The sequence below is a fragment of the Saccoglossus kowalevskii genome, chromosome 6, assembly GCF_978046115.1.
Source record: "Saccoglossus kowalevskii chromosome 6, keSacKowa6.1, whole genome shotgun sequence".
Taxonomy (NCBI): domain Eukaryota; kingdom Metazoa; phylum Hemichordata; class Enteropneusta; family Harrimaniidae; genus Saccoglossus; species Saccoglossus kowalevskii.
The window spans coordinates 16,092,152-16,110,464 of NC_140646.1; the positions used below are offsets into that span (position 1 = coordinate 16,092,152).

An 18,313-nucleotide genomic window follows, 5' to 3' on the forward strand; every position below is an offset into this window, starting at 1 on the left:
CAGTCTTTTTTAGTAACCGTGTGTTAAATAACTGTCGTGTGAGAAAATCCAGTTACGTTCAAATCAATAATGTGCATAAATTGATCTCGAGTGTGTGTGTGTGTGGGGGGGGGGCAAACTTGTTTCGATTGTAGTTAGAACGTGGTTAAATGATATAAATTGCATAACGCTGTGTTTGAAAAGTCTCGTTGATTTAATAGAATGGAGTACATTAGTTTATATTGTACTGCTTTATTTACAAATCAAGCATCATGGCTGTTGTTACTTGGGGCAACTTTAGTACTTCGTAAAAATATCACTCTGAGTAATTCAAAACCAAACTGTAGAAACTCCACTATCGTTATAAAGGAAAATCCACAATAAAGACCAAGTGTTCCACCAATATCACTGAGTAGGTTTTCTTCCTGTAAGTAAAATTGCATAACGATAGCAAGATTCTCAACGCCACCTTAAGATATTACGTCAGAATACATGTAATATACAATTTCTCATTGATGGGTAGCCTATCGGTTTCCAAATGTTCATAGAAACTTCAGAAAACACATATGACAGTAGTTTATGGTATACTTCAAGGATGTTAAACTACTCGTCTGCATGGGTCTTAACAACCCGACGCCGTACGTGCGTAATGGTTCTACCTTTGTTAAACAACAATATTGTCGTATATTCCAATATTAATGAATCCTTAGTACATGTACATATAATATTAGAGAGCAAACTGAAATAATTTTACTAAACAACTTACCGTGATTGCTGGAATCTCTTCGATACTTTCATAATTTAGTTCTTCAAAATACACTTCTAAGCGTACCAGGTTTTGCCTTGAGATGAAAGAAAAACATTTTGAAATTTAATGTACACATAAAGAATTTAATACAAATCCGTTTATGTGGTTTTTCACAGTGCAGATTAAACACAGTCGTTACTAAAACACATTTCTATCTGATGACTGAATCTAAGGTGTATATGCAGGTATGTAAACTATGGCAGCCCTAAAAGCAAATGGGTATTGTATGTATCGACAGTTGTTGCTTATATTCTGGAATCATCGACTATGTTGTCTCCGACTTTCTTGAGTTAGTGCGTGTTATGTCTAAACACTACTTTATTTTGCTTATTTAATTAGAAATTCAAATGCTGTCACTTTACATAAGTCGAACTGCACGTATTTTGACTGTAAGTTTCCGGCGTTAGTTCGTGCGTTTCAAAAGTTGCAAAACATGTATATCCCAACGATACACTAGGTATCAAATGAACATACTTATTATTATACACCTGTCACTGTAACGCCATAAATTACAACGTGCCGTAATTTTGCGGTATTTTACGGGGTATTTCCATCCTACCATACAAGGAAATGCGAATTCCAAATATGGAATGATTACTTTTTGGATTTCGGCATTTCCATGGTGTATCCGTGGAAAGAAAAGTTGTATAATAATGAGATTATTACAAGAATACCTCAAAGTATGCACGAAGACAGTACACCTGTAGTTTTGATAAATATTATTGTGAAAGTAATCTTCCTATATGCCAGTGTATATAACTTACCTGACGCTTTCTAGATCGTTGATTACATTTGTCTTGGCATTGTTATAGTGGATTTGTTTAAGTAAATGTTTCTGTGGAAGAAATAAAGATTACTTTTAAATCACATGTTGTTACAATGCGTCTTTGCAAAATATCGTAATAAGGCTACGTCGTTTATTTGTTTAGTTTACGAGAGTACAAATGGGTTCAATGTTCATGCAAATCAAGTTTCCTAAGCCATACGTTGTTATCCATAGTATGGGACCCTCATCAGAATTCATGTGCATTTAATTCCCAATATAGCTCTCTCGTTAGAAGTGATTGGCGAATCTATCCACCATGATTCCCGAACTGTTTTGTCGGAGATTATATTTTCTTTAAACGTATACTCTATCTTTTTTTAGTAATATAACATTTTCAGTTTAGTATTAATAGGAAAGTACTATTTGCTATTAATAAGTCTGTTTCTATGTTCTCAAAAATACCCGTTCACTAGAAGGGACTTTTTTTTTCAGAAAAACGCTGTTCTCGCATGATCCAAGTGAAGAGTGCAGCTTTACCCTTTCTATTTAAAAATAAAACATTTCATAATTTTGTACTTCTTCCCAACCACTTTCGTTAATTAACAAACTATTTTGGGGTCCTTAAGTAAAAGTTTAGAGAATCATACCTCGGCCCAAATCTGCTCTTATCTACGCTTCCAAGTATCAGTAATACTACCTGATGGCTTTATCTATTGCGCTAACAGTCGGCTAACCTTCGACAGTGGACAGTTTTCGTTCATAATTTACCAAGTAAGTACTCTTTCTTTTTTAAAACATAAACTGTTTGCTAGTACCACAATAAAGCTTCAAAACACAGTAATAAGTATAAAAATGGAACATATTCATAAAACATTCTGGATTGGAGATATACTCACTAGATATGTATTAGATGGCCATACTGACTGGGAGGTTGTTGTTGTGTACCAGCTCTCCCTGTAAAAACGAATATTCATATATGCTGATTATGAAAGAACAACCGCCCCCTCCCACGATGACACAGACTGACAAATAGAAGAAAAAAATACTTTACAGACCCATAGATGGACACAAATATTCACTTATTCTAATAATCGAATCGTTATCCACTTCATTAATACTCACGTGCAAGATTGACTACAACTGCAATCTAATATTTCCTTTCGAGCGAGATAGTGAATTAATTGCTTGCAAGAATCTGGAAAAAATCGGACAACTTTCTCGTGTATAATCCCGTAAATGATTCGGTAGCATGAATCATATTTAATCACATTTCATGCATATCCAGAGTGTTAAAATCACATGCATGTACATGTACCATTTCACAGATTTACATAGCATAGCAGTATAATTGTATTTATCGCATCGTACAACATTAGTATATAACTTCGCATTATCTTAGTATCGCATGCCATTGTGTCACATCTCGTACAGTTAACATAACATTGCATAGCATGGCAGCCGTACATCACATCACATTACCGATTAATAATAGCTTCACATTGAATCATATATCGTAGCATCACATCGTGCACACATCATTAACATCCCACCGTATTTCCCCACAGCCAATATAATTAACGTATCGCATACATGCAACGTGACATCCCTTCACATACCATCGTATCGCATTGCTTAACATCACGATCGCACGCATCGCACCTCATTGTATGAAATCACTGAATTAACATTACCCTCGCATCGCATAACACATCACATCACATCACATCACATCACAAACCACCGTATTGCATCTTACCCTGTGTCCTATTGAGCAGCATACAGCGAGGTTCATCCCTCAACATTGTATCAACACAACCACAAAATTCTAACATTTTCGCCTGTAAGCACTCTTCTTCGCAAATCTAAAATCAATGCAAATGATATGGATATTGTCAGAAAGATGATAAATATGTTCAGTTATTCAGAGTTCACTATTTGCATTCTTTTAAACCGGGATTTGTCAAACTGATCAATTAACCTCGGTTTCAAAGTTTGCATTCACAATACTCAATTATGCAGAACGACAACTGTTTATTTTAATGTTGAACGTTATTAAGGCATCTAGAGCTGCACAGCGATAGTCTTCTGTACCCAGACATAAATACATAATATAGTCTTATGTTTATTCACATTTTGCCACTCGCATTCAGGCAAAACATTAAGAAAATGATCAAGAATTTGTATGTTCTCGATCCTGCCTCAGTTAGTATTGTAAATGCCAAAATGTTTTAGTCAATACACCACTTGCAAATACACAGCGGTAACTTACTGTCTGAGTGTAGTGAGTACCGTACATAGATTTGAATTCGGTTTGTTCAGTGCAGTTTCCGTAAGGATGCGGTTGTCGCTTGATCCTGGTCTGAAACGAAACAAAAACACGATTACGTTCATCTAAAACGATATACAAGTACGAAACCACGATTAACCTTATTAACATATATTGAAGCAAGATTAACCTCATTAACATATATTGAAGCACGATTAACCTCATTAACATATATTTAACCACGTTCGATTAACCTCATTAACATATATTGAACCACGATTAACCTGCCTAACATATATTGAACCGCGATTAACCTCATTAACATAGGAAACCAGGAGAAATCTAATTGATATATTTAATCATTATTACTCGTATTAATAACATATACGAAACCACGGTTAACCTCCTTGGCATATACAAATCCATGAGTAACATCATTAACACATACATTAGCATGTGACAACATCGGATAAATCATAATAGTAGTCACGCCACGTCTCTTAGCAACACAATACATATCACAATATATGATGTTTATTTACCTCCTTCATTCCAATGGATGTAATCATTCCCGGGGGTATTGTGATTCCCTCAGACCATGGAATGGCAGGGACATGTGGTGGATGAATCACAACCCTTGCACCAGAATCTCGACCGTACACACTGATGTATTCATCTTGCTCGGTAAATAGTGTCATCTTTAGTCCTGTAATTTATAAACACGTGATAAACCCTTATCTGGTCAAGTCAACGTGAAAGTATATAGGGTTAGTAGGATAAGGTTTATTGATAGATTTTACCAAGTGTATTTATGTACGCCAAAATATTAATGTTAATAAAAAAGAATTACAATTATAATATTAGGATATCGTTTCATCGCACTGTAGGAGAACATTTCACAATCCCAGAGAAAGTATTCGTTTTCGGTAACTTCTCATTCCTATCTGTTTTCCGACAGAAACAAATATTTATTTATGAAAAATTTCTTCGTTTAATGCAGTTTGACAACTTATCTGTTCTTCAAAGTTCGAAATTTGTATTCTACGCTTCTAATCATAGAGAAAAGCTATTTAACAAGTTGTGATTTATAGATTCAATAATTATTTAAAGGATTCACTTTATATGTATTTTTCTATTTTTTATTTATTGTACCATAGGCCTGAGGCCATTGTACTGAATAAATTTATATCATATCATATTTATTTATTCATACTCGCCATAATTAGCGCCAGTTTTCGTTGAGTAGCGTTCATCATCCTGGTTACCATTGAAAGGGTTAAACTGGTAACAGTTGCCATACCTGTCATCATAAAATTCCTGAAAATCCCTGAGAATTAAACAGAATGCTGTCTAAAATATGTTTGCACACGACACTGCTCCACTTAGTAAATAAATTGATAAGTTCAATACATCGTCCGAAAAGTCGCGCCATCATGCATTTGTGACATCACTCATCAATAAGAATAATGTTTGGGAGATTGAGTTGCTATATTCTAAATAACGACGGACTACACATTCTTCCATTCATCTACGTCAGTTTGACGTCACGGAATTTTTTTCATCGCAAGAGAGCGCGACTAATGAAAAGGCATATTCCCTTTAATTAGCCATTATTTTGGCTTGCACTGCAGCTGGTAGAAAGTTTATGTGATATCAGGTTATTATGAGGATACCGAAAAGTATGCACGAAGACAGTACAGCGGAAATGCCGAAATACAAAAAGTTTTGAGATTGAGCGAACTTCGTTGTATGAAGACCGGTCAAACCTTGGGGCTGCCAAGGTTCTTTTTATTATTAGAGGACGCTTACGCGCGTAATCTTTCCATATTTGGAATTCGCATTTTCTAATATAGTAGGATTAAAATACCCAGTGCAATATCGCAAAATTACGGCACGCTGTAACTTATGGCGTTACGGTGACAGATGTATAATAATTGTAATTATTGTGTGTGTGGGTGTGTACATGCTGTTCCTATGTGATTATATTGAACAGCAACAAATCGCTGAAATAAAATACTACTTACCTAGTTAAGTTACAGGAGGTCGCATCAAAAGAGCATTCCAATACAAGGTCACTCAGTTGATGTCCATAACCCGCAGTCTCATTCACGTCAAGTTTTAACACGTTCTCTAAGTCGCTGTAATCAGGGGTGTTACTGTACGCAATAAACCCATACCAGTCGGGTGGATCTTCACTTACAACTCTGCCAAGTAAATGATCTTGGTAGAAACCGTCCAAGAACTCGGAATACACGGTTATGTCATCTGAGATACTCGAGTATAAGGACAAAAGCTCATCTGCTGTCGGGCGGTACCTAGCGGACACCACTGAAATGTAAATTGAGTTTGCACGTGTATGGAATTGTAAGACTAGTGAAACTACTTCTTAATATTTGTTTTAACAAAGTGAATCTTGCCTCTGTGTCCTGGCAAAGATTGTATAAAACACGATGTGTGTATAATAGTTTTACCTTTGACGTAATGATGGGCATAGTTAATCGCAATGTTCCACGTACATTTAGTAACTCCCGCGATAAAACTGTGGAACCCACCTCTTTTCAAACTGTGATTCCAGCAAAATGCTCGATAAAGCGTAGTATAAAGTGAGAAAATATCAACAACTGTATTATTTTGTTACCGCTTGTACATCCTGTGTTAATTTCATCGCTTGCGTCGTCACAATCCACAACGTTGTTACAAACGTACTTCCATGCCAGCTCTTCACCCGAGGTTTGGCAATAGAATGTTAAAGGAGCTGAAATAATAGACATAAACGGGACATTATTAAATGATAGCGCAATTGTACGAATGGATTTCTACGACCGTCACCAAGATAACCCATACTCTTACGATTGTTTGCGATATCTCCGAATGCAGGGGTAACATTGACGCTCTCGGGTCGTTGAATAAGATTGTTGAGTTGTAGTCCATGTGAGTATTGTTGTAGAAGTTACAAGTTATAATGGTTGTTATGTGCTTGTTTCTCATGAATCAACTTATTTAGAGTAGAACAAGGTAATCAGTGCAGCAATACAACAATGTTAATGGGAAATCATGACAATCGTATATTACTAATGATGAGGAAAAATTCGCGTTAGAAAACTTACCACTTGTCGCTGCAGTTAACGTAGAATCTGTGAATGATAGAATGAACATTGGTTGAGTTCATGCAAACGTCAAAATAGCAAGGGGTGAAGATTAGTTATATGAGAGCATCTGCAAACGCTCAGAATACTCTGATCATTAAGGTGTGAATTATAATCTGTACCGTCCACTTTTGAACAATTATTATCAACCTGAACATCAATTAAAGTGTCACAGTCACGGTTGTCGCCATGGGTCCCACGTGATGATAAAACGCGGGTAAAATACAATGATCACGAAATCCGAGCGCACACCCCACGACGATTGTGCCGCTTAGAAGCATTGCAAATACTACTAGACAAGTTTTTTTATTCTTGAAACAATCTTTCAGAAATAGATATAAAAATGTTTACTTCGGCAGTTTGCTGGGTCTTCATCAGTTACGTCATCACAGTCATCATAATCATCACATAACCAGCTGACATGTATTGTCCGATTTCCTCCATCGCAGACAAAGAAGTCTTCACCTAATTTGAGATACAGACACATTTGAATATAGTGACGTTTTTCGAGTTACATTATGGTAATAATTACAGAGATTTTTTGAATGTCGAATTTCACAATCGAGGAAAACGCTTCTGGCCAACTGAAATACAGTTGGTCTTGCGAAAAGCGGGCGTTGATTTGGTGTGTGGCAAACAGGGCAAGCGATAAATAAACATTTATCGACTGGTTTTCCACTGGAAATCGGTCTAAAAGTTGAAAGGATTTAAGAAATGGATTCGGAGATTCTAGACAAAGAAACATATTATAGACAGTTTTCAGCAGTTGAGGATAAATTTTCTTTTCTTTTAAAATCCCCTTGTTGGGGTCATCTCAGAAACAAATTTCGGTCACAATATATAGAAGGTCACACGAGAAACACGCATGAGCAATTTATTCATTTACTGTTAACAGTTAAGTCCTCGACAAATTGTATGAACATGTAAATTAAATCCGCTGCATTTCCCCCGATATGATGCCTTTATACTCATAGAGCAACTTTAATTTAATTGTTGTTTATTGCGAGTCTTGTGAGATTATTATTTCTATTGTATATATGTGCTACTTATATTTGCGTACGTGAGCCAGCAATCCAAATACAAATTATTATAATCTACTCAGTTGGTAAATATCGACTTAATTTTAAATGTCGCCTAACAGAAAGAAAATAACATCAATAATACAGTTACAGCAGCCTGAGATGACTATGTATTCCACAACCAGTTCGTGATTGGTATGTCTAATTTTCACTGATTCAAATTTACTAACACGTGCATTCTAGGAATTAATTTATTCAAATATACTAACATATAAGTTATAACATATAAGGAAATAATTGTTTGTTTGTTTGTTTGTATTCACTCCTCCAATAACTAACAAGATATGTGAGTGCATATGGTATTGATGAAGCATACTATGTCATGTGTTTTTACAGACGAAAACAGATTTGAAAATATTGTTATTGAATAACATTCTACTGAGTTAAGGGGACATTTCAAGCAATCGTTATTGTCATGTACACGTATGTCTATCATATTGAAGCGCCCTCTATGTTGCGCGTCGCAAAATACAAAAAAACGCAGACCCAGCGCGTGGTTTTAGAAAAAAAAAAGTCGATATACAATGCCAAAACAAGACAACGCAAATCAGTATAAGTTGTCATTTATACAAGACAGACAGAGAAACAATACATATTAACATACTGTTGTCACAGCCATCCTCGTCTTCACCGTCCTCACAGTCACTATACCCATCACATACCCAGTACTGTGATATACAGCTAGTATCATTGCATTGGAACTCTTCGGTCTCACAATTACCTAAAAGTACAATACATAATTACAACGCGATACATTCAGAAGAGTCACGTCATATTACTTTTTAGTAGGTATAACATATTGGGTTTAAATTTCGCTGATTTACCATTTCAGGCATATTCAGTAGGTTTTAAATTCACGGTTTTATCATTTAGATAATGTGTTCTATGCTAAATTTTAATTTAGCGCATTTTCCAGTCAGCGAAATAAGCAAAATTAAAACCCAGTGAATAATTAATCTATTTACAGTAGATATTCACTACTTTGCGGGGTGTTATTGTCGCCAGATTTATCCTTCAGAGTACGACACTCAAAGTATATCATAAAAAATGTTGTACGTTGTAGACTTATACCACGATAAACTAAAGAAAACACGAAATTGCGGTGATTCAGAAACAGATTGTCTTACAATAACACTAAACGTATGAACGCATCATGCAGCACAAATTGCATAAACACAGTGGGGTATATTGAGCATTGGGGTATAGTTGCCATTAATTGTCAAATATCTATGCTTTGAAGACATAATTTGATTACGTTTATTTATTTATTTTTGAAAATTCGATTGAATTCCACTTACTGTGAATGAAGTCGTGGATTTAACCCTACCCCTGGCCAACATTTTAAAAGCACATTATCTCCACCGCAAATCACTGCAGACACAGCCCCAAATCTGATAAGTTTACCGGATTTAGCCATGTAACCACAGTGTTAACATGTGTTTTTATAAGATTTTATCATGAAGTAATAGAAATTCAACAACATAGTTTGCACTGACTTCTATCGAATGGTTTTAAATGTAATCTTATGTTCAATGCTTGACGGATAAGTAACACACATTCTGAAGACTACCTACCGCAAATACACGTCCAATGAGAACGTTCTTTAACATTTATATGGTAAGAAAACATATATAGCCATGCAGAATTCTGATAATGGTTCCAGTGCATTATAAACTAGATATATATATATATATATATATATATATATATATATATATATATATATATATATATATTGACTGCAGAATAAACTACAGTTTTAAATTTTCATTCCACCATTGTGAAACATCACAAGCGAATTTATTCTCTTGCCCAACTTATACGCTGTGTTTTCCAAGTTAATTAAGTAGTTGTTTTTTTAAATACAGTCTTAGCTAAAAAAAAAATACGTGGAATGTCGCCAAAACCACTAGTGGCTAATTCAGCTTTCATATGTTCAAAACTTCATTCGATGCTGCAAGGCAATTATTTTTATAAAATGAAAGTTAAAGCGGGGGAGTCATCACCTGCGCATGCCTCAGATGGCCACGGCGTGTCATTGTTTTCATTCAAACAAGCGTCTACCTATGAGCCTTTGGGTTTTTAGCGTGAGTTGTTATCGTCGCCTGGGACTCAATTCCCGCGCGTGCGCAGGTGCCAACCCTACCACTTTAACAAAAAGCGTCAAAATTGCCTTCTCGCCTCCCACGTACTGTGGTGATCACGATGACAAGGATAAAATCATTGGATCTGGCAAAGAACCCTGAAATATTGGATATAAAAATAACCTACACCAGAGGTCATGTTATCTAAACAGCAAATCAAATACTGCTCCAATAATTACCGTTAGAAGATTCGCTTCCATACCCACAGTTATATTCCGCTTCATCAGTCTGGTCCAAGCAGTCAGCCACTCCATCGCATACCCAATAACTCACAATACACGTGTTGTCATCGCACATAAATAGATCCGAGTCACAATCTGTGTGGCATATAAGCAATAATCAATGTAGAAATATTTGTAAAAATGTGTTTCATGATCACGATATAATTTGCCAACATTTATTTAGATTGAGTTTGAGCAGAATATTTGCAATGTTTTAATGCGCGTACCGTTTGTTGCGCTGTCGTCGCAATTCTCTTCATCGTTCCCCGAGAGGCAGTCTAGGTACCAATCGCAACTCCACGATAGTGGGATACAGTTCGCTGCATCACATTGGAATTCTGTGTTTGAGCAAACCACAATACCTGTTTCTCCTGGAACAGAGTAAAACATATGTTAATGCATATATATAAACATGTTTCTCCTCATTGCGAAAATCGAAAATAATGTGTCGTACGAATTACTACCGTTTACATCACGGCTGTCTTGAATTAGCCAATGACCCTTTTGGACATTCTGCGGCTAAATGACGTAACCAGGTTATGACATTGTATATGAAAGTACGACAACAAATTTACTACAAATTAAGCTATGCGTATTAACTGTGACAAATTGATTGATAAAACTCCTAAATTCAGAACAGCCGAGGTACGAAATAATGAAATCATAGGTACTTGATTGTTACATCAAATAAACCATTCGAGTTTCGCGCTCCGGATTTGCATGCCGTGACCAGCACGCGACCATGAGTTAACCGATGTTTAGCCGGTGAAATATGGCGTGCATTATATAAAATATCGTATAATGCAATGCGCATCGTTAATTGTCGAGTTATTATCAACATTAATAAGTTAATAACACTTTGAATGTCACATGCAATTGCAATTCATAGCCCAAATGTGATGCTAACATAGGTTACGTTTTTTACCTGCAGATTGTGTTGCGCAGTCCAATTCGTCCGTGTTGTCATCGCAATCACTGTAATCATCACATTGCCAACTTGGTGGTATACACTTCCGTTGATCATCACACTGGAAATAATCATCTGCGCAGTATATTCCGCCTTTTGTACCTGGTGTGTTTTATTTAGAAATATACATTAGGGCAGTGTGAACCTGTCGTATAGGTACGGTATTTTCACTCATTGAGTGGGCTCCCGTCGTGGCATAGATTAACACTTGTCACAGTTCAGAGATGAGTCGGTATTTGTGTGCTCGTAAAATAATAATCATCACTGTTCTGTGGACTGCGTCAACATTGTTCTGTCTTTAAACTGGATTAAACATGATAGTGGTCAGCCTGAGCCGTAATAAGATGTGCATTCCATACATGATTTCGTTGAATATTATGCCATTTTAGAGGAGTCATTTCTGTTGACTGAATAATTTTAAGTGTTTCACCCAAGACGTACATGTGAATGTTACAGTAATGGATTAAAATCATCCCCAATACTAGTAATTTGTGAGAATTTCATGACTAGGTTGCCCATAATTAAATAGGCTTACTAAAACAAAAACAAAGAAAAAGAAGCAAAGTTTAACAAACTGATTTCTGGACAGATTTCGCTCTATCGGGCGCGCCTCATTCTTAAGCGAATGATTCAAAGTAAATGGTGGAAGTGTTTTCATTAAACCAAACTACTCACAGTTGCTCTCGTCGCTAGCATCTACACAGTCTTCTACACCATTACACAGGTTGGATAGCGCAATACAGCGGCCCGACGTCACACATTTGAACTCCTTTTTGTCTTTACATTCTTGAAGATATTTAAGTCATATAAAATGAATGTACTAGTATGCGAAGGTGTGATGTGGATGAAGATCACGTGTAATTAAATTGCGATATGATTACAAATTCGCAACAGAAACCTAAATCCTAATTCGTGTAAGAACTAATTTCGTGTCTTTGGGTAGTGCCCTTGTTTATTCGGAAAGCGACAATCTAGTTCATTGCTGTTTAAGTAACATTTCCAAGCACCCACTGCGTTATGTGGCACTGTCGCTGCGTTTGATTGACGCGCACGCTATGGATAAAGGAATTTTCGGTAGATCGTCCAGTAACGATCGCGTAAGTAAATTTTCAGGTACCAAAAATCAACACATTTAAGTTAGCAGGATGGGCCCTTTTGTGCCTGTTACTCATAGTACCTGTGTCCAATACAACAGCACAAGCTCAAGTGGGTGTGATGGAAGATTAGCTCCTACGTTTTTCAATTACAAATTTCTAAGGGAAGTCTCCTGAAATCGGTTAAAAAAAACACAGTTCAAACACTATCTTTACTTCATGACAATATTTCAAATTATGTATTTGTCCTTAATCTAATTAACTGTAAATGTTAAAACATGCGATAATCTTGCAGAAATTACAGACTCACACAAGTGCCGTTTTCTCCATTTTCAATTCTGAACAACTCCAGTTTGCTTAAATCCAAAAAACAGCTCCTAAGTTGCATTTTGATTTTTTCTACAAATGTTTCCCGTATTTTAAAACATTGTCCGAAATACGAACGTGACATCACGGAGACACTAAATAGCAGGAACAGTTACCATTTTAGAAATGATGGAAATATTAATTAGAAGAAACAAAACACTCTAACAATTATACTCCATGACGTATTCTTTACAATGTTTTTTTTTCAACAAGATAACAGTAGTTATGCTAATAGCGTTTGTATTCACGTTATACATTTAACACATCTGTTTATTTTTAGAGTCATGTGACTTTAAACAAATACAGTCTACACAAAAAAAGCCTTTTTCAAACATCTATATGATTTGGCCATAATTGCTCTGACTCGAGCCTTCATCATTTTTTTTTCTAACAAAATAGACTATCCCGCTACTTTAATATTATTGGAGAGAACATTAACTTACCACAGTTGTCTTCATCTTCACCTCCATAACAGTTCAAAATTCGGTTACATCTATATGTTTCATCCACGCATGCGCCTAGGGGACTTCCGGTGTTACACTTGAATTGCGTGAGACCGCATGTGCCTGCAATGGAATGTTGTGAATAAACCCAATGACATCCTCATGGTAAAATGAATTACAATAAGGTATATAATTTTGACTTACAATAAAGTACATATTTACAATAATGTACATATTGACAATGAAGCACATACTTACAATAAGTACATACCTATAATAACGTACACACAATAAGTAAGTACATACTTGTGAGTACATAATTACAATAAAGTACATATTTACAATAATGTACATATTAACAATGAAGCACATACTTACAATAACGTACATAGCTATAATAACGTACACACAATAAGTAAGTACATTCTTGTGAGTACGTAATTACATAATTACAATAAAGTACATATTTACAATAATGTACATAGTTACAATGATGCACATACTTACAATAAGTACATACCTATAATAACGTACATACTTACAATAACGTACATACTTGCAATAAAGTACATACTTACAATAACGTACATACCTATAATAACGTACACACAATAAGTAAGTACATACTTGTGAGTACATAATTACAATAAAGTACATATTTACAATAATGTACATATTAACAATGAAGCACATACTTACAATAAGTACATACCTATAATAACGTACACACAATAAGTAAGTACATGCTTGTGAGTACATAATTACAATAAAGTACATATTTACAATAATGTACATATTTACAATGAAGCACATACTTACAATAAGTACATACCTATAATAACGTACACACAATAAGTAAGTACATAATTACAATATAGTACATATTTACAATAATGTACATATTTACAATAACGTACATACTTACAATAAGTACATAATTACAATAAAGTACATACTTACAATAACGTACATACTTGCAATAAAGTACATACTTAAAATAAGTACATACCTTTAATAACGTACACACAATAAGTAAGTACATACTTGTGAGTACATAATTACAATAAAGTACATATTTACAATAAGTACTTACCTATAATAACGTACATACTTACAATAACGTAAATACTTGCAATAAAGTACATACTTACAATAACGTACATACCTATAATAACGTACACACAATAAGTAAGTACATACTTGTGAGTACATAATAACAATAAAGTACATATTTGCAATAATGTACATATTTACAATGAAGCACATACTTACAATAAGTACATAATTACAATAAAGTACATACTTACAATAAAGTACATACTTGCAATAAAGTACATACTTAAACTAAGTACATACCTATAATAACGTACACACAATAAGTATGTACATACTTGTGAGTACATAATTACAATAAAGTACATATTTAAAATAAGTACATACCTATAATAACGTACATAATTATAATAACGTACATACTTGCAATAGAGTACATACTTACAATAACGTACATACCTATAATAACGTATACACAATAAGTAAGTACATACTTTTGAGTACATAATTCCAATAAAGTACATATTTACAATAATGTACATATTTACAATGAAGCACATACTTATAATAAGTACATACCCATAATAACGTACACACAATAAGTAAGTACATGTACATACTTATGAGTACATAATTACAATAAAGTACATATTTACAATAATGTACATATTTACAATGAAGCACATACTTACAATAAGTACATACCTATAATAACGTACACACAATACGTAACTACATAATTGTGAGTACATAATTACAATAACGTGCATACTTACAATAACTTACATACTTGCAATAAAGTACATACTTACAATAAGTACATACCTATAATAACGTACACACAATACGTAACTACATACTTGTGAGTACATAATTACAATAAAGTACATACTTACAATAACTTACATACTTGCAATAAAGTACATACTTAAAATAAGTACATACCTTTAATAACGTACACACAATAAGTAAGTACATACTTGTGAGTACATAATTACAAAAAAGTACATATTTACAATAAGTACATACCTATAATAACGTACATACTTACAATAACGTAAATACTTGCAATAAAGTACATACTTACAATAACGTACATACCTATAATAACGTACACACAATAAGTAAGTACATACTTGTGAGTACATAATAACAATAAAGTACATATTTGCAATAATGTACATATTTACAATGAAGCACATACTTACAATAAGTACATAATTACAATAAAGTACATACTTACAATAAAGTACATACTTGCAATAAAGTACATACTTAAACTAAGTACATACCTATAATAACGTACACACAATAAGTATGTACATACTTGTGAGTACATAATTACAATAAAGTACATATTTAAAATAAGTACATACCTATAATAACGTACATAATTATAATAACGTACATACTTGCAATAGAGTACATACTTACAATAACGTACATACCTATAATAACGTATACACAATAAGTAAGTACATACTTTTGAGTACATAATTACAATAAAGTACATATTTACAATAATGTACATATTTACAATGAAGCACATACTTACAATAAGTACATACCCATAATAACGTACACACAATAAGTAAGTACATGTACATACTTGTGAGTACATAATTACAATAAAGTACATATTTACAATAATGTACATATTTACAATGAAGCCCATACTTACAATAAGTACATACCTATAATAACGTACACACAATACGTAACTACATACTTGTGAGTACATAATTACAATAACGTGCATACTTACAATAAAGCTCATAAAAACGTACATATTTACAATAAAGTACATACTTACAATAACGTGCATACTTACAATAACGTACATACTTACAATAACGTGCATACTTACAATAAAGCACATAAAATCGTACATATTTATAATAACGTACACACACTAAGTCCCTGATATCCATTGACGTCACGGGAAAGGTCTATACGCCTTGCATATGTATCGCGATGTACTCACCGTAGTTGCAGTTTTGTTCATCACTTCTATCTCTACAGTTATCATACCCGTCACATTTCAAATAGCTCTTTATACAACCATTGTTATTGCAACGGAAGTCACCTTCAATACACATATGTGCTAACATGAACATAGAAGGTGGGTATATTACACACTTTGTAAACAAAATAAAATGTACAATGGAATTACATGCGTATTTATATTTTAAGAAAGTATGAGGAGTAAAAACTGACCGATTTGTAATATCTCGAACGAGCGTGTATAATGTATAATGTGTATAATGACTTAAATTACCACAAAATAACACTTATAACTGCCCTAACAATTTGGACAACTTGAAATGTAACATTCTCAAAAATAATAATTTTCAGAAAATGGCAGTACAAGATATTCCGGACAAAGTACCCTTTTTCAATGATATATATGAATAGAAAAACATACATCCTGATACAAAGAAAGTAACTGCAGAATAGGAATATAATTAGATAGATTTGTAAAAAAAAAAAAAAAAAAGACGCTCACTGACGCAGGCTTCGTTCATCCTAGAAGGTCGGTTACATTGTATTGCAAACTTACTCAAAACACCTGACATGATACACAATCCCTCTACCACAGATAGATATATTGAGGGACTTTGCCTGATATAACCATTCTCGAAAATACCCGTTTCGGGAAAAAATAGGGAAGTTACTATCAGCTACATCGAATCATGTGTAGATACGCCTCTATTCATATATATCATTGACAGAAGAAAAGGTAATCGACCTACCATAGTATGGCCGAACTATTTCTGTATCAACTGTTATGAGTTGCTTGTATGGCGACTCTGCTATGGCGGACATTCGTAATTTGTTCGTATTGCATATCGAAACACTTGGAAATGGTAGACCTGTTGCAGACACCACTTTAATCTGAAAAAATAAAGTTAAGCCACTCACTTACCGAAAAAATAACTATTATCAATGGCATTGATTCAAGTAGGCATGAAGGGACATACTACGACAATAGTTAATTGCAAACAATAGGGACGTCTTGTGTTGATTCAGTACTGAGAAAATGAATAGTTTAGGGCTTACACATATAAAAACTGATGGGCTGGGGGAATTGGGAAAATAAATTTGTTGTGGGAGAAGAGAAAAAAATACAATTTCACAACCCCATAATGTAAATCAATGAGGGCAAAACGTAAACGCAGATTTCAATTAGAATACCCTTTACCTACCCTAACGTTAACATCCCTGTCCATGAACTGTTTAAAGAGTTTTTGTATTTGCCACACTGATACCGCTAGCGCTGTTAGGAATATTATCGTCCAGAAAATCGCCACGATAATTCCTTTCCCGTCAAATATCCTCGGGAGCCCATGGGCCGTAGTAGATCCCATAAAGTCGTTGACAATTTTCTTTGCATTCCGTTTCGCGCTTGTGTCCACATCATCTGAACTTGGTGGGGGATCTCGGGGTTTGTCTCTGTCGAAATAGGAGTTAAAATCGGTGTTGGGACCGACCGAATCGTTGCCGTTGGCTCTGCTGTTTTCAAAAGACATTCTCACCGGTCTACGAGGCCAGTGAAACTCGACGTGGAACTCGTTAATATCAAAAGAAAATAAGGATCACATTACTAGTGGTCGATATATGCAAAACACTGGGATCTATCATTCAAAGTTAATAGTATGTGCAACCATAGTTACCTTTGAGAGAGACCTCTTTCTAAGGTCTCCTATGTAATATAAGTTAACTCTCAAAGATAACTATAATTACATATACTAAAATAAGGATCACATTACTAGTGGTCGATATATGCAAAACACTGGGATCTATCATTCAAAGTTAACAGTATATGCAACCATAGTTACCTTTGAGAGAGACCTCTTTCTAAGGTCTCCTATGTAATATAAGTTATCTCTTATACTTAACTATGATTGCATATACTAAAATATGGATCACATTAATAGTGGTCGATATACGCAAAACACTGCGATCTATCATTCAAATTTA

At 34.4% G+C, this 18,313-nt stretch overlaps 1 protein-coding gene across 1 annotated transcript; it reads right to left on the bottom strand.

The window, feature by feature from the left end:
* Window positions 1–223: 223 nt before the first annotated feature.
* On the bottom strand, window positions 224–17,862 carry LOC146741825 (uncharacterized). The gene is made up of 22 exons (XM_085500587.1): window positions 17,539–17,862; window positions 17,086–17,227; window positions 16,317–16,436; window positions 13,280–13,402; window positions 12,052–12,162; window positions 11,335–11,478; window positions 10,637–10,780; window positions 10,368–10,505; window positions 8,649–8,765; window positions 7,317–7,430; window positions 6,927–6,953; window positions 6,458–6,574; window positions 5,844–6,147; window positions 5,037–5,146; window positions 4,362–4,525; window positions 3,823–3,912; window positions 3,310–3,415; window positions 2,676–2,748; window positions 2,450–2,507; window positions 1,552–1,622; window positions 746–821; window positions 224–404 (listed from the first exon to the last, which is right to left on the bottom strand). Exons 1-22 carry the CDS (start codon window positions 17,860–17,862, stop codon window positions 243–245), a joined length of 2,835 nt encoding a protein of 944 aa, XP_085356713.1. The 3' UTR covers window positions 224–242.
* Between the last annotated feature and the right edge of the window lie 451 nt (window positions 17,863–18,313).

Bases quoted from the DNA above. Each gene is read 5' to 3' on its own strand.
- LOC146741825 (XM_085500587.1), bottom strand. From the start codon at position 17,862: ATGTCTTTTGAAAACAGCAGAGCCAACGGCAACGATTCGGTCGGTCCC. The intron at 12,163-13,279 runs GTAAGTTAATGT...AATATCTTCAAG, and splicing joins TGAAGATGAAGACAACTGTG to AATGTAAAGACAAAAAGGAG. The intron at 1,623-2,449 runs GTGAGTATATCT...TTTCTTCCACAG, and splicing joins GGCCATCTAATACATATCTA to AAACATTTACTTAAACAAAT.